General features: G+C 39.5%; 2 protein-coding genes across 3 annotated transcripts in view; one reads left to right on the forward strand and one right to left on the reverse strand.

Annotated features, from left to right (window-relative positions):
* ProRS-m (prolyl-tRNA synthetase 2-like protein, mitochondrial) overlaps positions 1 to 24,109 on the forward strand; it is a 114,754-nt gene that overhangs the window by 57,252 nt on the left and 33,393 nt on the right. Inside the window, exon 7 of one of the 2 annotated variants that reach the window (XR_011018651.1) lies at positions 8,432 to 9,026. Coding sequence is in view for 1 of the 2 variants with exons in the window: in XM_067152128.2 (XP_067008229.1) it covers positions 8,432 to 8,734 (303 nt within the window). In the remaining variant the exon portion in view is untranslated. Of the gene's footprint in view, positions 1 to 8,431; positions 12,532 to 24,109 lie in introns of those variants that run through there. The other variant, XM_067152128.2, reaches the window with a different exon arrangement.
* Positions 18,951 to 24,109, reverse strand: part of LOC136878703 (uncharacterized) — a 312,679-nt gene continuing 307,520 nt past the window's right edge. The window contains exons 4-5 of the mRNA XM_067152131.2: positions 20,892 to 21,005; positions 18,951 to 19,848 (exon numbers count right to left, since the gene is read on the reverse strand). Of these exons, the coding sequence (XP_067008232.2) occupies positions 19,616 to 19,848; positions 20,892 to 21,005 (347 nt within the window). The 3' untranslated portion in view covers positions 18,951 to 19,615. The remainder of the gene's footprint in view (positions 19,849 to 20,891; positions 21,006 to 24,109) is intronic.

Genomic DNA, 24,109 nt, shown 5'->3' on the forward strand with positions numbered 1-24,109 from the left:
TCACTTTGGATCAGTACACCAATCCAAATTACAACATAAATGAAATCACAGAAAAAACTAACATCATCTTCAATACAGTTATCCCCGCCTTAAAAAACCCTTACCTTAAGTTAATCGATAAACAGAATGCAACAAGCAACAGATAAACACCAAACAACACACCCAGCTCCATCCCTACCCCTACAACAACAACTCTCCCTACCCCTCCTTTCCTTCCCCTCACAGCAGCTAGCATAAGCCCAAGAAGAACACGAAGTAGTACATTACAAGCTCGCATGTCAAACACAACTCAGCTACACCAACAACAGTAAGTACATATTCCAATTCACACACATAACCCTTAGACATTCCTCCGCACAATATCACTTATAACTCAATCTTATCTTCCACAGATTAACATAACATCATTGCACAGCTACAAATGGGAAAGGAGCCACTACTTTGAAACCAATGTCACCCAAATTTACGGACGCCAATAAGAAAACATGAATTGGTTCTTATAAAAGGACAACACACACAGCAGAGCTGAACATATTTTACTTGAATTTCATCCATACATTTGGCACCCTTTTTAAATTGAAAGTGTTTTATCTCACATACGCACAGGAAGACAAAACTTTTATCCATGCAATTTTACAAACTCTAAGAATAGCAGCTGAAGTGCACAACTGTGAATAAGACTTAAATACGGAAGTTAGTCCATGTATTGACCACCAAGCAAGAACGAATGTTCATGTACATGAAGTGTTTTTATGTATTGTTTTTATCTTGTACATATATATAAGTTAGTTTAGGAAAAGACGTGTTTTATACACTAGTTTTAAGACCTTCAACATTTTAGACATACAGTTGCAATATTGCACAGAATGACATATACGCCAGCTCACGCTAAGACGTGCCCCATTTGTATGTAACTAAATGTACATCATCATCATATGGCATTCCTTCAACACCACAATCTTAATCAAAACTTCATTATATTAATATGTATATATGGTTCAGCTGAAGATGACCTTGAATATGAGGTCGAAACCGGTCCTGTAGTTTAATGTATGCAATAAATAAGTATTGATTGGTGGAAATCCTCTCCTATTTTTAATTATTATCTCTAGAACTGACAGAAGGAAGATAGGTCTGAAAGACTTGGCAGTAAACTTTGTTAAGGTGCTTTTTGTAGGAATTACCTTCACTACAACAATTTTCCACAAGGTAGGAAGCGGGAGACTCCCTATTTTTCATTGTTCCTCCCGATCTCCCGATTTTCAGAGCAGTATCAGTAATTTTCGTGTTATTTTAAACTCCCGTGGATTTCCTTCTTCTATCGATATATGGCTGAGTATGGCTGGTCGATAGTAGTTCGGATGGCAGTACGGGGCACGGTGGCCAGTCATGTGCTCCTCTTTGGTCTATAATACAGTCATTCTCTTTGCAAGCAAGTTAAGCGAGTAACCTAACCTTAGAAGTAGCATGCCATAGTTGTCTACCCGGGCCAGGACCTGCAGAAGTGCTCGTGTTGTGTCTTAACCCTTTCAAGGTCAGGTTTTCTAAACGCTCACATACCCCACAATTTAGGTTTTTACAGGCACATAAATAAATCTCTCTATAAATAGCAAAACACACTCATTGGACATTCTATTCACAAAAATGGATAAAATACAGATGACTGAAATGAAAAACAAAAATATCACACAATTTACCTGCTTAAAATTTTTTTGTATGATATTCCTCAAAGCATGGGGCTGGGGACAAATCAATATTCTTCTGGAGCTATGTTTGTTTACATGACCCATTAGCATACTTATTGCTAAAAATAAATAAATTTCTTCAACAGTAATATCGGTCCATTTTGACGCTCGGGATGTGGTAGAAATGACCAAATGATTCTCTACGTATTGCGCGTGATACAAGTTCATTTCTATGACTATTTTTTCCACTAAGGTATGCGGAAAAATTCTTTTGAAAATGTCCAGTTCTGGGGAGTTTTCAGTCAAAGATTGGTCCAGGATTCCGGCTAGATCAGGCTTATAGCCGAAATCAGTAGGTAAACATTTATTATTACCCGTTTCTTTTTCCCAGACCCGGTGATCAGTTGATACATTTTGTTTCTACCTCTTCGCGGTAGCTGGTTGTAATTCTTCATCATTGTCACTTACACCTTCATCGTCGACTGTTGAAACTTCGGGTACAATATTGTCAACACTTTCTAAATCACTTTCACACAAATCTGAACCCTCACTTTCATCATTCATTCATTTTTCAAACACTTTTTCATCACATTTCATAACTTCCGCATGCCTGTGAGCAGCCATGTTTATCAGATTGCATTGACTCATAAGTGTGGTAGACATTCACATGGAAAATTAAAGTTAACAGTGCTCCCAAAGAGAATAAAAATTAGCGCAAGCTTCAGTAATATAGCCGATAGATGGCTGATACAACAACTTCTTCAGTCATTGCTGAAGGTCAAAGAGAAGCGAAGATATGATGCTCAGAAGTTCGAAACGCAATATATTGCGCAGTGACCCAGAAAGGGTTAATACAACCTGTGAGAATAAAGTTCAGTGAATAGTCCTGTACTATCAGCATAGATGAACAATGCACGACAGTGACCTTATTGTCCTTCGAGATAGTCCCCTCCCATAACTATGCACTGCTGAGATCGGCGATACATGTCCTGGAAACTTTGCAAGAAGACTTCCTTTTGGATGGTGTTCAAAAGCCTCATCACGTTTCGTTGGATGTCAGGAATATCGTCAAATCTCTTTCCTTTCGAAGCGAGTTTGATGCGTGACCTTTCGGCTTTGACCTTTTGCCAATGAGGGGATCCCGGGGAATGCCATTCCATGCTTTGCCGTTTTGTTTCAGGGTCGTACCTGAGACACCAGGTTTCATCCTCGGTGACAATACAGTTCATGAAATTTGGTGTTGCATCCACCGTTTCAACAAAATCCTATGAAGCCTGTATACGTGCCTGCTTCTGATTGTCAGTCAAGTGATGTGGCACAAGACGAGAACACGTTTTCCTCTTCCCTAACTTCTGGATAACGATTTGTCTCGCGAATTTACGGTTAATCTGCAGTTCATCTGCTATCATGCGCACAGTTAATCGCCGATTGTTCGTGATTAATGTCCTCACCTTCTCAGTGTTTTCGTCACTGACGGCAGTCGCCGGTCTACCGCTACGGGGGTTATCAGAAATCTTCTCACGGCCTCGTCGAAAACGGGCGAACCACTCGTACGCACACTTCAAGGACAGTGCTTGATCTTCAAAACACGTACCAGCATCGCATGCGTTTCTTTCGGTGTTTTGCCAAGCTTAAAACAAAACTGTACGTTGATCTTTTGATCATTCAAGTCCCTGTTCGCAGTTCAGAACCAATGCACTAAACATGGACTGTGTCAAACAGATCTTGCACAACACACACACAATGCTCAACTGAACAACATTGGCAGCAGGTGGTCCGAATGTGCTGCTACGCAGGTGCAGCGTTTTGTTTTGGCCAAAATCTCAAAACAGAAATATAATGCAGTGTTCAAAAGTGCTTATAGGGAAGAGTTTACATGTTTCAGTGAATCCAGGAAGGGACCAACATTCACATTCTGTACTATATATATGTAGGTGTGATTTTTCAGTTGTGCATGGCGGGAAGTGCGATATACTCAAGCAAATGCAAACAGAAAAACATAAGTAGAGTGTCCATTGTGTAGAAAGAAACCAGAAACTGAACTTTTCATGTAAAAACAAAGATGTAAATCCTGGGATGAATGCCGAGGCATTATTTACATCATTTATCGTAGAACATAACCTGCCTGTAAATTGTGCCGATCACGCGGGACCTTTGTTTCGCAAAATGTTTCCTGATTCGGAAATCACTAAATGATACGGGCATGCTAGAACAAAAACAGCGGCTATCATTACAGAAATGTGCATTGAATAAAGGGCGAAAATTGTATCACATTTGCAGGTGAATGCATTTTCTGTTGTTACTGATGGCAGCAATAAAAGCGACTTGAAAATATATCCCATTGTTGTAACATTTTTTAGGCCCGAACTCAATGAAATTCAAAGTTGTCTACTCTCCGTGCCTAATTTAGAAGAGGATGGTAATGGAGCTAACATTGCCAATCTTTTGCTCTCAACTTTTCGGGAATTCTGCACGCCATTAAAAAACTGCCTAGCTCTTGGTGCTGATAATGCTCCAGTAATGGTAGGATTAAAGAATGGTGCGGCAGGATGTGGGAAAGTAGTAACATAATCATCGTAGGCTTCTCTTGTCACCTAATCATCTTGCTGCAGAGAAGGGTGTGGCATGCTTGCCCGTAAATGTAGATGCAAGTATAATTGATATATTTTATTATCTGGAAAGTAGTGCAAAGAGGAAAGGAAAGTTCAGAGTACTGTATTTCAGATTTTGCACAACACAGAGATCAGGAAAATTCTGAAGCATGTGCCTACTCGATGGTTATCACTAAGAAGGTGTTTAAATAGGATTTTGCTGCAGTGGGACCCTTTGGTTACTTTATTCAGCAGCGAACTGTGAGTAAGGATTCTCAGATGGGAACTTTGAAGACTTAGAAAAATTCCTAAGCACAGTTTAAGCGCAGATGTGTCTTGTTTGTCTGAAAAGGTGAAGGATTGTCATAACATTTCACCATGCTCCTCAGTTAAGAGGAAAACCCAGTCATCAGTTTGAGTTTTAAAAAATGAAACTATTGATGACACTAAGAGCCATGCATTGTCACGTAAAGAACGACTGTTCATGTTCCTTTCATTAAATTTACATAAATTGTTTTGCCTTTTTCTCTCACGTTTTATGGATATCTTTGAGCATCCAAACGTAGCTCTTCAGTCAAGTATGCCGCACATCCACTTGTTGAGGTCAGTTGTAGAGGAACTATTGAAGAATGTGATGGCAAGGTTTGTGAAACCACACGTTATTAAAAGCTCCTCCTCTCTCCTTGATGTAGATTATCATACTCCAGCAAATCAAAAGGATGTTTGTGATCTGATGATAGGGAACTCTGTGTTTGTTTTAGTGAACACCTTGAAGTCTGAGGAAAAGTACATATTCTTTAAGTCTGTTAGAAAGTGTTTCTCTTCATCATGTGACTACATGGTACACAAATTTCCATTGAAAGATGAAGTTTTAATTAATGCAGACGTTGCAGATATTTCTGCTATAAGTAAGGCATCATTTTCTAGCCTTAGATTTTTCATTAACAAATTTCCGAACATTCTCACTAGTGAAATGGAACATTTAGATAAAGAAACTGATATTCTGCACTCCCAGTTCTGTAACTTTCAGCTCGAAGAAACAGACCTGGCAAAAGGAAGAATTGATGTTCAATGGGCATTGGTAGGTCAGATGAAATCAGCTGATGATGTACTTAAATATGACAGACTCTCTAAGGTAATGCTTGCTATTTTATCAATTCCACATAGCAATGCAGAATGTGCAAGGATTTTTAGCAGAGTCACAAAGACAAAAACACAGTACCGATCCCTGCTGTCTGAACAAACTTTGGAGAAACGTTTAACCTTGATATCAGTTCAGCAAGGCAAGTGCTTTGAGTAAAACTTTAGTTCCGAGTTTCTGAAGAGGGCTAAGTCAGCTCCGGGTGTGTTGAACAACAATTAGGCGTAATGTGATCACCATGTTGAAGGATGAGAAGTCATGTGTTCCTACAGTTCAGGTATGTTCAGTATTTAGTATTCACATATAAATGATGAGTAATATATACAGTATATCTAGGCCAAATAGAATTGTTAATGTATTGAATTATAATGAATCAGTAGATGTTCTGCCATCAGTTATGTTGTAATATGTCGCGATTCGCTGCCAAATTTCTCTTGATTTTTTTTACTCTTTTAAGTTGGCATGTCTGAAAAAGGTTCAAAGATAGACAGTTATTGAACAGTGTAACAAATATGGAAGACAGAAGTGAATATATTTTTTATTTTGTGACCTGGCCTAGTCTACACTACAAACCTTGTGGCTGTGCCTCCAATACAGTTGGTCTGCAGAATATTCTTGCGATGTATTACATTATTTAGGCTGCCTGAGTCAAGGAACTGCTCAAATGGCTGTTTTCTTTTATTTTTTTCACTAACATCACTGCTGCTTTGATACCTTATATTGTAGATTAACACAATGCGTACTGGTCCCGAAAAAACTCTTGTGTACCTGCCCGAGCATCGCGGACGGATCCCAAGTTACCTCGTGTTAGCTGCAGACTGAACTTTAGTGCTATCTTTTGTGTTATACCAGATCATGGGGGATATAAATCTGTAGTGGATGGTTTTGTACAGTTGATAGTTACATTTCCTTGGAATTATTCATCATTCTATAGTTTTTCTTTGAATTTTTTGACAACACATTAACAAAGTTTAGAGGACCATGCAGTCAGCAAGATGGTGGCACCCAGGAATCAGGCGCATTTTAAACAGGGATAAAATTATTTGTGAATCATGTTCTGATACAGGTTCAGAATGTCCAAATGATAGTGAGTATTTAGAGCTCGATGATGAAATATGTTATAGTGAAAATGTTTCAAGTGATTTTGAGGATCTTCATGGTGTGGAACAGCTGTGGTACAAAACAAATTTGATAATTGTGTTTCGAGTGTAAATAGTGTGATAATGTACAGTAGAAGTCCGTTATAGTGAGAATTCATAATGGCAAGAAATTTACTCACTATAACGAATTGTTGTTACATCAGATTTTTGTACAATTTGGCAAAAACCCCATACACATTAAAATTGGTATGAAACGGTGATCAAGTTTGTTCAAAACCTGCGTTTTCGTGGATGATATCCAAATTGTTGTTACATCAGATTTTTGTAAAATTTGGCAAAAACCCCATACACATTAAAATTGGTATGAAACGGTGATCAAGTTTGTTCAAAACCTGCGTTTTCATGGATGACATCCACATGACGGCTTATTTGTTTGTTATTTTTCAAAATCCTATACTACGTGAAAGTGTACATTTTATTTCATTCTGAAAAAGTTATAGTATCACTCCAGAGGCTTCTGTGACAAACATTTCAGTTTTCTTCTTCAAATGGCATCACCTAACCTAACCGTATATGTATCATGAAAGCATATGCCAAGCACATGTAGAAAAACGATAACCTCCTCGCTAAAAATTTACATGGAAATAGCCTTTCCGAAATTTTATGAGACGCAAGAAAACATAAACTATCATCTGAAATCAGTGGTGTGCTATATCTTGGGTTATATCCCATTCCTTCTTAATTGCAGTATGTATCATTAAAATTAAGCGATCGTTTACTCAACCTTTATTTTTAATGAGTTAATAACTGTTATCAGACACGTTATTTACACATTTATTATGGAAACATGTTCTTTTTCATTTCAAATTTTATTTATGGAACAGCAGTCAACGGGTATTACTAATCGACACTGACTTGGCCATTGAATGTCAACGAGAGAGTTAGCTAGTAGACATAGCGAGGAAACTATACCGAAGGTGATCAATCTCCTGCAACATAATCGCTGGGATGCATAAATATCAGTAATGGGAGAAATTGCGCAAGCTTAATTGGTTGTAATTACGGATGCGTCAGTGATGTGGCTGTTGCTGTATCCGAAAACAAACAAAAACAGTCGTTATAACAGGGTTCTCGTTGTATGCCGCACTCGTTATAGCGGACTTGTACTGTAAATAATTGTTTTCTGACAAATGGCTTATGCATAATAGTGCACGCAGGCTAGAAGATTTTGAAGGCATTCCTGGTATAAGGGTATAGCCTAATGAACCTGAAAATATAGGTCAAGTAGCAGAATTTCTGTTTGGCGAGGATATTTTGAGTATGAAGCTGAGCAGACAAACTAATACTATCAGCAGAATTCACAGTCACATCCTCATAACATATCTCCTAAAACACTGAAACAGACTGTCACTAGCAGGGAAATTAATGGTTTTTTTCTTTCTTTATGTATATTGACAGGGCAGGTGAAGAAGTCATGTCTGAAAGATTACTGGTTAATAGATCCCCAAATATTTCTGCTATTCAGATTATCGCACCAGAAAAGAGTAACTACTAGGACTATTCAGGAAGGTCTCCAGAAAGAAACACAGTTATCCTTCAAAAATTAGTGAAGTTCTGACAGTGTATTTGTATGCATGCACTCGACTGTGGAGATAGTTAAAAACGGCCAGGAACAGGGCTTGTGCATGGTGTGAAGGGCACCCAGTCTGCAATGTGTTAGTGTTTAATATATGTAAACCTTCATTGATAAATACTCTGTGGAAGAGTGAAAATTGCATCAAAAATCTCTTTGATGGTTCTCGAGATTGGTATGCAGAAACACAGGCAGATATCTACTCGGAACTTGTATGTTACAACACATGTAGATGAGCCTGCTACATCAGAATCCATTACATGTATCTATGTCTTTTTCAGGATGGGAGCAAGGAGAGTGTGGCTTCGGCCTTTGCAGAACAACTGTACGACACACTCAACTCCATCGAGACCTTTCGCAACGACGTGATCATAGACGACAGAGTTCAGATGACGATAGGTAAACGCCTTTTTGCTGCCCGACGGACTGGATACCCATTTGTGGTAGTGATAGGAAAGAAGTCGGTAGACCAGGTACCTCTGTTCGAGGTACACGATGTCATCACGGGGCATCGTACGGAGCTAACTGACGTAGGTGTAGTCCAGTACCTTAGGGAGCGGACCGAAGGGATGGTCAAACTCTAGCACAACTCACTCGCAGCTACACTGCCCTCTCACTGAGAGGAAAATGGAGCCCCAGATTTCTGGGAAAGTTATTGCTTCCTGAGCACAGCAGGTTTGTGCCCCGTGATATCACATGTCACTTCACATCGAGCAGAGTCCAGCAGTCAAATTTGCTGTATGTTCCCTGGTGCACTGCTAAACCCAAAATCTGCTACATTTGACAGTGTTGTCGCTGTTCTGCACAACCTTGATTGTTGAGGGGATTGTGTAGAACTCATGACACCATGTGTCCACACTTCACTCCACTGTACAGGTATGATTTATACTCTCAGGAAAATAATCTCAGTTCTGTCTGTTTTTGCTCCATAGTTGTAACATTTTGTATACAAATTCTAGAAAAATCACTTGAAATTCGTCAACAGTCACGTCAGAACTAGCTGAGCGCACGTGCTTATGAAACATTGCCCCTAGGAAGCACCACAAATTACTAAAGGAAGGTAATGAAATCTATTGTCTGTAGAAGGAACCAGCATTAAGGCAACAACCGATTCAATTTGTACAACTGAATTTGAAAGTTTGTGGTAGTAGTATTGCTAACAGCGGCACACAGGCACGGAAAGTGTGGTGAAGTTGGTCATTTTCTCCTCACTGTGCCCTGCAGGAGTAGATATTTTATAAATTAATATCATATCAATTATCTTCTAACGGTTCCTGGTGGCCTGTTCGTCGAGGTCTCTAGTCTGTATGATCTGACACCGTGGTTAGCTGGTTGAGTCCCATTAGTGCAAAAAATGTTTGGTATTGGAATGTTGGCCAGCATGGTATACAATTCCAATTCACCAGATTGCGTCCCAAAAGTCTGGGTTCGATTTCAAACCGCTCTGCAGTGTTTGTATGGAGCGAGGTCACTGGACACTGTTGTTGGCGATTCGGCCATTGAACGGCAATGTTAAGCCTTGAGCAGACCCCTTGGTGTTTTTCGACAGGAGTACGCTATGTGCTAGCACTGGGTTTCACCCTCTCCCTACCTCATTATCATTTTCATCATCATCGTAAATGTCCAGCTGAATATGTAGAATATATAGAAGTTATGTAATTACTGTTTTGCTAATATGTAGCCATACTTTAAATGGAATAACTGAAACTTTAACATAAAGCTCTTATTTTCGGATGCAATGTTTCATTAAGATAAAGGATAGGCCCTATCACATCAATATCTAAGTAACAGATTATATGCCACATGAACATTTGTGGACAAGTTTGCTCCATCTTACAGTTTCAAAAAGCAGGTGGAATGGGAACAGTACCATGAGAACTACACTATCACTTCAATTGATGTCCGCAAATTCAATCAAAATTAATCGATTTATCAGTCGGATTCAGAACTGCAAAACTAATTCATTCCCAGGAAGATTCATAAATTGAAACTTATCTTTCAAGTACTCAATCAATAATAGACTCTTTTTTATACAAATCTCCCATTTCATGCTCACTCGCCTGCCATCCATGGAGGTTAGTTACAATTATCTCCGTATGTGATGACGACTACTAGTGTAATCTAACAAGGGATTCAAGTACTACTTGAAGCTAGCTACCGATTGGCACCAAAGTCCCTATGTGAGTTTCACCTATGTGCGTCTAACTTTAAACCGTTTCTGCTCCTATGTCAACAACGTGTTGACAGGCCCTTACCATTGTGACAGCTCCTAAGTTAACATTACGCAAGCAAGGTTTTAATGTGCATTCTGCTCTCATCTGCTGTACCCTCTCAACATACAGATGGGGCCGCAGATGTGTTATCTTTAGTTTTCCTGAAAAATATTTCTTTTGAGTTAAGATAACTCATTTTAGCTCATTTTGTTACCTAAGGAAAGTGCTGGTGGATGTAATTATTCCCTCGTAAAATACTGTGTATTGAGCTGTTAGTTTTGACACTATGAAAATGAAAATCGTCGACCTGTTTTCAATCATTGGACCGAGTCAGGAATGGAATGAATGAAGCCCCCATGTAGCGGCAAGGATAGGAATTGTCTCAGCTGCCGAAACCTGTCGCTTCCTGTGGATTAGTGATTAATGACTGACAGATGAAATGAAATAGTATTGGAGAGTGTTACTATAATGAAAGATCACAGGGAAAACCAGAGGAGTACCTGAAAAAAAAAAAAAAAAAAAAACCATCGCACCTTGCTTTGTTCAGCACTAATCTCACATGGAGTGACCAGGATTTGAACAACAGAGCCCAGCACTGAGAGTCCAGTGCACTGCTTCCTGAACCACGGAGGCTGCTAGTTTTGATACTATCTCATATGATAACAGAGTTTTATTTTGTATCCTCCAGCCCAAACATGAGTAGGAGCTTGGGAGAATTTTTTGGTTTTCAATTTGCTTTACGTCGTACTGGGACAGATAGGTCTTATGGCAACGATGAGACAGGAAAAGGCTAAGAGGGGGAAGGATCTGACCATGGCCGTAATTAAGGTACAGCCACAGCCGTGTGAAAATGAGAAACCATCTTCAGGGCTGCCAAAGGTGAGGTTCGAACCCTCTATCTCCCGAATGCAAGCTCACAACTGTGCATTCCTTGCTACGCTGCCACTGTCTCAGTTTGGATGAATCAGAAACATCTAACTTAGCAGGGGATATAAATTAATCTGAAGAATTCCCGCTTGTTCTTGATAAATAGTTTTGTGAATTAGATTTGAAACATGATCACGTGCTGGAATTTGAACATGAAGAGAAGTGTTTTGGATATGTTCCTTCTTCTTAGTGGAAAAGATGTAGAACTGTAATTCCAAACCCGTCGACTTCTTTGCCAGTAACAGTAAGCGTGAAGTGTGTCTGCAAACTGCCTGTCAAAATTCATCTTAAGGACCTAGGCCTGATAACAATGCTTGTAATGATGTTGACAACAACAGCAATGGTGGTGATGATGATGATGAATATGATGATTATGACAGAGACTCGGGTAGTGGTGATGATAATTCTTTGAGTCTTTGAGGCAGAGAGTAGACAAGATTTATATGCGACACATGCAAGCGAAAACCTGGTTTACATGTGGGTGTGTTCATCAAGAAGTACCACACTTTTGTCAGATATAGGAAACAGTCTGTGTAACATAAGTTGTTTGAGTTTTGTAGGGGTTTTTTTTCTTTGGGAAATAATTTTTGCCTAAATAAATCAAGAGTGGAATGTCTACAAACTAGGAATTTAAATTGGAGTGGAAGCGGGTAAAGTAAGGTTGTAGCAGGTGCGACATAGGACTCAAACTGTGTATTGCCAGTGTTGGAGCGAATCCAACAGGGGATCCCAAAGGGTTAAAAGTACCAAGAACATGAATGCTGGTTGTACCTGCCAACTAATTCACTTGTGCAGGAGCGTTTATAAAACGAGCAAGGCACTACATCACATTCCTAAAGTCAATAATGTGTATGCTGTCCAAAAGTATTGAGAGATGAAATAAACTGTAGACATGATGTAGGCTTTTGGGCTTATGCAGAGAACTGCGAAACATAAAGAATTTCACCTTATTTTCGGGACGCGGCATAAGCTCAAAAGCCTATATCATGTCCATAAGTACGGGCCGTGAAAGCATCAATGGCAACAAGAAATAAACTATCTAATTGAGTTGAGTTAATATGTCTACAAATTTTTTTACACGGAAGATTGCTGCCTCACTGACAATTTTATTCAGTTTTTGGGTGCTGTGAGCTGTTTCCCTATTGATGGATGGATTAGGCATCAAGGTTGTAAAACATCTGAATGGAATGTATGTTATGTGCTTGGTCAGTTCAGATGGTAAGAATAAAATATTTTGTATGTTACTGACCTAATGGCTTTTATTTTACTCTCTGATATTTGTTTGTATCTTGATGTTCTGCACAAAGCACTTTCCTTCCACCTTGGAAATGTCCAGGCCTTTCTAACTTTATATAGACAGTCAGGGCTGATTGCAGAAACGGTGTTTAGATGATTTCTACAGTTAAACAGTGCCTAAGCATGGCTGTTGCATTGCAGAGATGTTATTTATTACTTAGACACTGTCTAAAACTGATGTTCAACTGCTCATCTTTAAACACTACCGAGAGCACTGTTTAACCTCAAATGAGAGGAGTGAATCACAATCGGAGGTTATGTACCAAGAAACATACGAATTGTATTATCATGTTGAGACAATTCTGGGAAGAAACGTTAGGTCTCAGCAATTCATTTGACATGAACGGGGAGATAGATGTTAAAATAAGGCTTCGCTTTTCAAGAGACTTGTTTCTTGAGACTGACAAAGGGGCAGTCTGGTAACTGTCAACTTGAATACAATTCTTGACAATCTATATATTTTATTATATACAGGGGGTAATTTCCATGGAATTATAGGTCACTTCGACTACATACTCGTACATATCAGAATTACGTGTCCCGATCATCAGAGTGCTGTCACATACATCAGCTGAGAGGGATTCACGTATATTTACTGCCAAGTAAACACACATAATAGTGAAAACTAAAAAGTAGGTTGTATGTGGTTTTTATGTATATAATCGTATAAGTTTTCGGCAACTATCAGATAGGTAAAAGGCAAGTGATGGGGATTATTGTTTAAAGAGGAGGACTGGGGAAGAAGAGCCATGGCCATAATAACAGCTCTAATATTTGCCTGGTGTAAAAATAGGGAAACTATGGAAAACAATCTTCACGGCTGTCGATGATGATTTTCGAACCTACAATCTCCCAAATGCAACCTACATCTATATGGCCCATGCAACACACTCGGTTAGGCTACACATTACTATTGCTTCATCTTCCCTTCATCAAAGCTACCGTATTTATGAGTAGATTACACTCGCTGTAGCAACGCTATAATCAAAGCTACACTTCCCCATATGGTAGCGTGTCGCTTTAGTGTCGATAATATTATGAGATTTAATTTCCACCGAAAGCGATACTCTTATCTGTGGGCAAGTCATGCTCATGCTTAGCCATATTTGAGTAATGTGTAGGAAGACAAACAGCTGACTGGCGTTTGGCGCGCACACCAACGAATTTCATTGGTTGCGACAAGCAAAGAGGTGCATGAAAGATACTTCTATCTCCATTTTCAAACCAATATTGAAACTTTAAACGATGTCTAGTTAAAAACCGGCTGAACACTGTTTATGCAATATGGAAGATCATGCTTGATTTAGACATTGTTTAGGTAGACATTGCTTAAGGCTTAAAACTAGTCATCGTTTCTACAATCGGCCCTCAGTTTCTGAAGGCTGATAGGACGTGTTGATTCACCTCCAAATGGATTTGGTCGTGCCCTGCAGACGTCTCCAGCTCCGGAATGTGTGTCAACTGGTCTCCTGAAAGTGGGTCACTCCCTACAGCTATTTCTTATTTACTTTTGTTTTGTGAACAGCTTTCAGGTTCCTTCAGTTGTAGATCAGTAATGTGGTTGGTACGATATTCACCAGAGATTGGTTTAACTCAGTGGTTAGCCCCCGTTTTAAAAGAAAATTAATATTTACAACAATGAATTACAAAAGGTAGTGATGGGGAGAAAAGGCGAACTTGGACATTGGATGTTTAAAAAATGACACAAAAACCAGAGTTGTCAATTTAAAAAGAGATAGAGTAATATACAGCGTGATTCAGCCTCCCCTTCCAATGTAGTTTTATGCAACCCACAATATTCATTCCGTCCTGAAAACATATGCCTTGCCGGTATGCTCAGACAACACAACCAGATATCTTGGTATTTACCACCTCAACATGATAGAACGCCATAATGTTATACTCGTATTAAACACTGGAAGACATGCGTATGCTTTCTAGATCATATCAACCTGACACGTCAGTGAAACACTAAATTTATATTGTGACTGCAGTAAACCTAATACTTGCTATAAGCTGCGCAGTTGGTAAAGGCGTGGCAGAGTAGGCTTGGATGTCAGGTGAGAGGTTCGAGTCCAGGGCGAAGATTATAAATTTTTGTTTAATACGTATTGTAAGTTGAATACCTGCTTTCATGCAAATTGTGTGTGAATGAATGTGTTTGTGACCCTAAGAAGGGCCGATTAGTTAACAGACCGGAAATAATAGGAACACAACTGCCCTGACAGTGTTTTATCGCAGCAAATGCTCAATCTGATGACTGTTTTGGTTTTGTGCACATTCGGGCCCGGTGTCCAATAGATCGTCTCGGGCGCTGAAGCATTCCAGGTGTAATTGCTCGATAGGCGTCCGTGATGAGTTGCCGGAGATGGTCGGGGTTTTCTGGCGCTTGGATGTAAACGACGTGAAGAAGTCTATCATAGGTTATGATCTTCATTTTTGTGTTGACGTTTAACCAATAATGTAGAGTTTGAGGGATGTTCCACCATTCAACACATTGCAACAATTTATTCAATTATAAGAAGACCGGTTTCGACACCCATGGAGTCATCATCAGTTCCTGGTGAAAATTAAATTAAGGGGAAACTGATAACAATCATCATAATGAAAAATCCATGCACCTATAGGTGGTTGCATGGAAATACATCATTGAGTTGATAGATATTACCTTGAAATGCAACATACACTTGGCAAGGAGAACTTGGAGTTTGCCTCAAAGAAATCTCGCAACCATTAGTATGAGGCACACAACACCACGTACCACATGCCGCAACGAGAGGTAAGTCTCATATAATCTATGCAATTTGACTAACACACTCTCTCCCTCAGTTCATTAATTTTATCTATCATTTATTCAGATTAACTTCATGGACACCGCAATGAATTGCGAATTTGTACCAGCTACAAATTAAGAATGTGTCGGTTTTAACCATATCTTCACTTGCCATCCTGACAATGTCCAACAGGATTTCAGCATGATTTTAACAAGCACTATGGGAACATTTAATTTTATTTACGTTGCTTGATGTGGAAACACCATCTAGTAGTTCTGTGTCAGCTGGTGGTTACTTACAGTGGCATCCAGTGTCTTGCATACTGCTAATACCACTCAAGAAGATATGGTGATTGATGATCTGACTACTGAATCAACATTTACCAGTTCCCTTCTTGCAATTGAAATTGTTATGAACTAACAATTTTATGAATATTAATGCAAGAATGAGTTTGAATGATGAGCATACTCCAGATGCTAAGAATTTAGAGCCTAATTTATTTTTCAAATTTTACACATAGTTCATCTCAGATTTTAATGTCAATTGTGTGTTTGTACAATTGCTTTTATGTCAATTGTGTGTTTGTACATTTTTTTAGTTATTAGATGTATTACATTAAGGCTGATGATGATCAGCCGAGGCCAAAACTAGTCCCTACTTTAGTAATGTAATTAAAAAATATTGCATATTATAGTATTGAAAAGGTGGACCATCACAGCAGTAATTTAATAATTATTATTGTTATTTACACCTTTCCAATACAGTTCTAATTACACTTGGCAATTAAGTTACATTATCAAAATTAGCAGTACATATTTCATCTCATGAGTCATCTTCACACCTGTTTGTTAATACCGTATGTCTACTTTAATCTAAACTATTAACATGCAGTTGAAGATGTCTCATGAGACGAAACCTGTACTGCTAATTTTGATAATGTAATTTTAGAATTGTATTAAAAAGTATGACATACTTTGTATCGCATTCAGTCAGATTCCACTATGAATCAGACTACATTTAACTGGGCTTCCACTGTACATAAGTTTTTTACGTGTAAAAATGTTTGAAAGTGAGACAAGGTGGAAAAACTAACAGGGCGGGTGGGACAACATAAAATAACAAGACATATGGTCACCCAGTGAAAATGTGTTTAATATAACTTGTGTTTGTAGGAAGAGACCAAATAAAAATGACATGTCACTGAAATCCGACTTCTATTGATGGAAGTCTCTCTGCCACCAGCTGTGTGGTAGCTCAAGTGTATTTAGGTCTCCCTGACTGGGAAGAGTTGTAGGTCTAAAAGAAATTCATTAGGAAAACAACTGAGGGATTACAGCTCTGTGAGGGTACAAAAGAACATAAGTGCTTGGATTAAATAAAATATATTCACTTTTACACATTTGTATAAATCTCTTCTCCCTGTACAATTGCTATTTACAGTTTCTTATAATTTAAATGATAATTTATTATAAATAAACAGTTTCAAGGGTATTTTAAACATTCTAGCACTAAATAATTACACTTCCACGTACACCTTTGGAGACTCTGTCTTCCAATTGTGAAACCTGTGCTTGAAGGACAAAATGGTATGATATAGGCTCAAATAAGACGTTTCAAACACATGGATATATTATAATGCAGTACTCCATTATCACATCCACTTTGCTGTTCAGTGTTCATAGTTGCTCTCCCTATTCACAGTACTTTATCAAATCCAATATTTTTCTCCTACACAGGCCTGTAGTGTTTACGCTGATAAAACTGGGTTATTAAACTTTTACGTTACTATTAAGTTACTTTTCTGGTCTGGATTGTGCTGGTGTTTCATGCACTGTACTTTATGTACAGCTTGCCAGCATCAAAGGGACAATAGAATTACTGGCTCCTGTAGCTGCGATATCTGCATAAGTGAGACAAAATGACTTATTCCTTTAAGATCCAAAGAAAACATCTATCACACCAACTACCAAGACATGGAAATTTCAGCTCTAACTAAGTCTTCCTTCAAAAGTAGCCATAAAATTTTGTTTGTTAAAACAGATTTTAGCAGTTATGTTCCAGAATCTTGGAAGAAATATAGAAATAAACATACATCCAAACAACATGAATTTAGATGATCAGCAGTTCTTCGATGCCTATTTTCTATGGATTACCAGTATGCAGGAAAACACAGGAGACCCCCTCGAATTATAGAACAGTAATAAAAATTGCCCTACTAACTGCCAAGCAAGCGGTATATCCTCGGGGTTCAAGGTATCACGATACCAGGCTAGGCACGGTGACCACCTTCATGGATTATTTTAACTGTATGGAGAGGCTGATTCTGTCAGAGTCAGTAGAGAAGGCGCAGAACCAAATTGTCCAACTCCATAAAGAAGCAAGTAAGGCAGGCCTGCCGATCTCCTTCGAGAAGACACAATACGTGACCAACAGTTAAGACGTATGACAGTTGAGAGAGAAAGGATTCAGAAAGTGGAGAAATTCAAATATCTGGGAGAGTGGATAGACAGTAACCTGTCAGAAAGAGGGGCACTGTTATTGAGAATCAAAAAGATGAACTTGGCATATAAACTCTGGGGCCGTTGACCTAGGTGTTAGGCCCCTTTAAACAACAAGCATATAAACTAACTATGTACACTTACAACAAGAAGAATATCTCGGTCAATGGAAAACTCAGACACTACCAGACAGTGATCCACCTGGAGGCTTTATATGCAGCTGGATGTTTAAACCTGTTAAAGAAACCAAGAGGTTTCAAGAAAAAGTTAGATCTCGGCCCAAGCACCGTGGACAGAAGAGAGTAGAAGATATCAGAGTGAAAGGATAAAGGAGTACTGGACAAGGATTAAAGTCCAGAAAGAGATGAAGCTGAATAGGAATTAACGTGGTCCTTATTCATCCAAAATAAAAGAAGAAGATGATGGAAGCTTTGCATCTAAAAACTTTTTTTGTTGATAACTAACCTTATCAAGAAGTTGGAACTAGTAGAGAGAAAGATTCTGAGGAAGATGCTGGGACCCGAAAGAACAGAGGATGGATCATACAGAAAGAAAAGAAACGAAGAGTTATATCGCAAGGTAGAAAAGACCTCAATTACCACCCGGAAGAGGAGAATAAACCTGGAAAGCTGACCAATCAGATAATATGATTTTTTGAGATCAGGAAAACTACAGTGCACTGGTATCAGAAGGTGAAGGACCTTGAACAAATGGGAATTCAAGGAACAGAAATCACTTACAAAATTGCTTACAAGTCAAGATCAAGACCACCACAAGGTTTCAAGAAAAAGTTAAATCCCATACCCAACCCCTGTGTGCAGATGAAAGGAGGAGATTGCAGAGTGAAAGAATGAAGGAGTCCTAAACGAGGATTAAAGCCCAGAAACAGATGAAGCTGAATAGGAATTAACATGGTCCTTATTCGGCCAAAATGAAAGAAGAAGACCCTGGAGGCTTTGCATCTAAAAACCTTTCAGTTGATAACTAAATCCTCTCGATCTCTGATACAGCACAGGTATGTGTTTTGTGGAGCACTGTTACATGATCCTTGTTTGCTATTATTAAGAATATGAAGAAGAAGAAGAATTAAATTATATTAAGGTCCAATATTATTCTTTGTTATTGATCTTTGGCAGTCGGAAGTTGCACAAGACTACTGATGTGCCTGGGAATGAGTGAGTACTTTTGTTCTGGCACTTTGACTGCAAATAAATTCAATTCCTTTCAGGTGTTTTCTGTTTTGGTGTTCTTAAGGTGTGGTTTCACTCTTGATCTGTGGCAGATATAATCATGAACTGATGTGGAATTTGAAAGAGACAGTGTACAGTGCAGAATGTGATTGAAGTACTGTATTCCTCATGCTCATTCCTCATTTTTTAAATTTTATTTTTTATTATCATTTCAGTTAACTACTCCCTAGTTAGGTCCGTCTGTATTTCATCATAGAATTCAGGCTGACGAGACCACAGCTAGCGACTGTGAGTGAGTGCTCTTAGTTCAAGCTGTTCTCACCGATCATATCTGCCACACTGTAGAGTGAAGATCTTTTCGTCCTAATTAGCTCTTTATGAATTTCAAACTTGTCATCAAAATGTAGGCTGAACTTTTCAATATGTCATGAGTAAAATGTGGTCTCTTGGATTCTTGAGATCTCCAGACATTTTTGTCACATTCTTTGTGTCCGTGAAAGGACAAGAAAGGAACATAGCTTTCCCTTCCTTTCCTTTACCCTTGGGTGAATTTCTGTTCGTATAATATTAATAGCCTGGAATGCGCACTCGTGGCTTTGAATTGGGCCAGCGGTAAAAGTCGGACTCGGGTCGTATGCTGCCCAACTTGTTTCCGGCCAGTCCGTTGGCTTGTCTCTCGTCTTGATGGCGAAGAAGTGCTCTAGTGTGAGGGTAGTCACTGTAGAAGAGTTCTCCATGTGCTACAAGAGCGTTGATCACAGCCTCTGCATCTCTGCCAGTCAGCAAGAAAGGATCAGGATCTGAAACACATCAACAGTAAATACATCAGACTTGAACACTACACACTACAAATTAAAAAGCAAATAATTGTAGTCTAGAATTATATTAATGTATTTAAATATGGCACGTTTCATTTTCTTTTGAAAACATCTTCAGCCATGTTCGTAGTACAAGATTAATACATATGCTTTATTCATATGGGGCGTGACATTGGAAAGCGACTTAAGGGAGTTTGGAGCTGAACTTGGAACAAGATGGTGGACTATAAGGCTCAATACGTGTGCTTTATTCACAGGGACGTAATATCGGAAGGTGACTTCGGGGGCTCAGAGTTCAACTAGGAACAAGATGGTGGGTGCACATGGGACTAGGGAGATGGTGTAAGGCTTAATACATGTTGTTTATTCATAGGGGACGTAACATATAGGGAACATCTTTGGGGCTCGAAGCTGTGCCTAACCTCCCAGGCTAACCGCAAAAATAGTGTAAGCTTAACAGAATTTAAGTTCGATACCCAAACTAACAGCATAAAAGTGCTAAGCATGTGACATAATGAGGCTACACAGTTTTTGACATCGTGGCAGAGCCGGGATTCCAACCTGGGCCTCCCGGGGTGGCAGCTGATCACACTACACCACGAAGGCGGACTGTTCTAATTTTTACTGATTACGTCTTGAAAAAGTAATTTGTAATCATAATTGTGTAAATTATTTCACAAGAAACTTTAATCGAACACAAATACTTTTTTCTTGTACTTTTCCTATTAAACACATATGTTGTAGCCGAAGCAAATCACCGGTACTTCAGAACGAGAAGGAAAGGGTATCTCGAGGAACTCCTTCCTTCTGTAAAAAACTTAAGCCATTTGTTCATTAATGCTGTGCTCGTCATATGATTCAGTTAATTGATACTTTTCTATACTGTTCACAACAACAGTTATTTTCGAGACCTGATTAAAGGAAGAACGCAATAGAGCTTTATGAAAGTGACATAAGCGACATGTCTGTGCCAACAAGAACATGTCCTGGGACTCAAACGAAGTGAAGAACATAAGATCGTTTACCTGTTTCAATAACCTCATCGTGATGGAGGATCAGCTGTAGAACTTGAGTGTCGGGAGGCAGAAATACTCCCATGGGCCACATCGCCTCAGGATCACTCGCGATCACTGGAACCACTGCAAACAATAATCGTAATGCCAATTCAGTCACCGTGTATGGTAACGTGTAATTATAACAACAACTAGGAATATCTACAACAAGAAGTGTTTGTCTAAAAACCTCAACATAGAACACTGCACCACAGTAGTCAAACCGGAATGCCCATACGCGAGTGAATGTCTAGTAGGCCTAATGAATTAGAAGTACCGGAAAGAAATATTATACGCAAAATACTCGATCCGTTAAGAATTACAGAACTCTGGAAATCAAGAAGTAATGATAAAATATAGCGGAACGTAGAAAATATAACAGACACAATGGGGAAGAGGCGATTGATATTTCTTGGACATTTATACAGAATGGATGACAACAAGTTAACTAAACAGTTCAAGAACGTAGGTCGAGTCATAAGTCATGGCAACTTTTTTTTCACGAACAGGAGACAACACGGAAAATCTAAGGTATGCATTTAGAAACGTACGGTATGTACTTGCGTATGATGCGACTAGATGGTGTATGTAAACAACACTGTGGGTGTAAGCATGCCCCCAAGTTCAGTGTGTGAGTGAGAACGTCACAAAATGGAATCAACAAGCAGGAGCAACGATCGTATATTCAAATAGCAGAAATGCACACCAATGCCATGCAGAGCTGCGGGAAGCATTAGGTGTGCGACTATGATCTAAACCCCAAAATCAAGAAGCCATCACGTGGACAACGGTTTGCTAACAAAGAGGACATCGCAACAGCATTTCGGAGACAGCTGTCACACGTTAGCGATACACATGCAGCGAATGGTATTCAGCGCCTGCCCCACCGCTGACAACGCACAGTGGAAACCTTGAGTGATTATTTCGAAGGTCTGTAACCAGTGAAGACCTGTCCTTTGTACGTAGTCTTGTGTATTTGCTGTCGATATCATAATAAAACAATGTTACCAATGGCCTGTGAATATTTATATGGAGGAAAACATGCATCTTGTGAAATACTAGAAAATGAAGAGCTAGTAGATAAAGATGAACAATGTTCCTATAACTCTCGGTTCCTTGTGTAGATGTTCAGACACTAGAACTGAATGATCATGGAAGAGTAATACTGTTCCTAGTTATACTTACAAAGGAACTATTTGGGTTGCACTAGAGCGACTGCAGTGAACCTTGGTAGTATGATCAATTATGACATCACAACATCGCTGAGGGCGAGGTGGGCCCGCGGTTCCGGTCTCGTAGCATTCGAGAGGTAGTGGGTTCGAAACCTTCTGTCGGTAGCCCTGAAGATGATTCTCCGTATTTTCCCATTTTCACATCAGTTACATGTCGAGACTGTACCTTAATTAAGGGTACGGTCACTACCTTCCCAGTCTTAGACCTGCCCTATCCCATCGTCGCCACAAGACCTGAATTGGCACGACGAAAAAATAAGAAAAAAAAGCCGGGATGAGTAGCTCAGACGATACAGGTGCTGGCCTCTGATCCCAACTTGGCAGTTTCGATCCTGGCTCAGCCGATGGTATTTGAAGGTGCTCAAATACGTCAGTCTTGTCTCGGAAGATTTACTGCCACATAAAAGAACTCCTGCGGGACTAAATTCCGCTCCCTCTGCGTCTCCGAAAACCGTAAAAGTACTCACTGGGTCGTGAAACGAATAGCATTCATAATTGGGAAAGTAAAAACCAGAACATCGCTACTCCCCCGCCGCTGTCACATTGGCTGTCCACAGCATGACAAAAAGAGTGTTCTGAGCAGAAATATGCCAGTTTGCTCGTTTGTGCATGTTCATATTCAGATTACGAAGATTTAATAATAATGTTATTGTTTTTACGTCCCACTAACTACTTTGGGCAGTTTTTAGAGAAGCCGAGGTGCCAGAATTTTGTCCCGCAGGAGTTCTTTTACGCACCAGTAAATCTACTGACGCGAGGCTGACGTATCTGAGCACTTTCAAATACCATCGGACTGAGCCAGGATCGAACCTGCCTAGTTGGGGTCAGAAGGCCAGCGCCTCAACCGTCTGAGCCACTCAGCCCGGCTGACCTTCTTACTAAATTAGCTTCTATTATAAACGACAAAGAAGTATTAAAATCCTAACATTTTGCGTATAATGTAATGTAGTCAGTCCCTGTGATGAACGGTGTGAAAATGTGGCTCATTGGGTCGGTTAGTGCGTGCATTTCAGTGGGCTTGTTGTGTGTATCCAAAGGGTTTGTATCTACATGGAAGGTGAATTATATTTCGATAATAATGAAAATGAAGTCTAATAAAATAAGAAGTTCGAGGAACTACAATACCAGGCACTCATTCTCTTTTAGGATGACCATGAATTGGAACAAAAACTGTAACATGTCAGTTTTCTTTGAATGTGTAAATATAGGACATTAAAGGGGACTGCCTGGCGAGGCGTAAAGGCGTACTCGATTCGCCCGGAAGGACGTGGGTTCGTATCCCCGTCAGGAAGTCGTAAAATGTAAGAAATGCCTCGGGGAGAAAAGCAACGGGAAAACTTCATTTTCCTAGTGTGCCTCGTGAGTGGCACACTGGCCAACTATGAAAGCTGATGGCGGAGCTGTTGAGGATCAAACCAGCCTTAGGGTGGAATAGTCAACATACATATAATGTACGTGTTTACAAAATAGTTGGGTAGAGCGTGTTCATGGTTGTTTCTGGTCTGTCTGAAATTACCATCATCAGTTCCCCGACACTATCTTAACCATGGCAACCAGTGTTTGACTACGGTAGGTGAGTAGTGTCATCTTCTCACTGTGTGCGCCTTCTTCCTGCAACTAAGTGCTCGTACCAAGTGAACACCGTTCTACTCCTCAGTCCAGAATTAAAATCCTTGAACGAACCCAGGCCCTTGGAATAAGAGACAGGTACGCTGCGTCTACACGACAGTAGTAATAATAATTAAATTCGTATTATACAGGGTCTTTCACTCAAAGTGGGGCCGGGGGAGCGCCCGTATGAATCGCATGTAAATAACAAGCACACATAATCAAAGTAAAATAATTTCTGACCTTGTCACAGATGATGTTGAAAATGTCCTCCACCTGCATTTATACATTTTTGGCTTCATCTAAGGAAATTTCCATTCACACGCATTAGTTCAGCTGCCGAGATAACCT

This window comes from Anabrus simplex, chromosome 8 (genome assembly GCF_040414725.1).
Source record: "Anabrus simplex isolate iqAnaSimp1 chromosome 8, ASM4041472v1, whole genome shotgun sequence".
In the NCBI taxonomy this organism is placed as follows: Eukaryota; Metazoa; Arthropoda; class Insecta; order Orthoptera; family Tettigoniidae; genus Anabrus; species Anabrus simplex.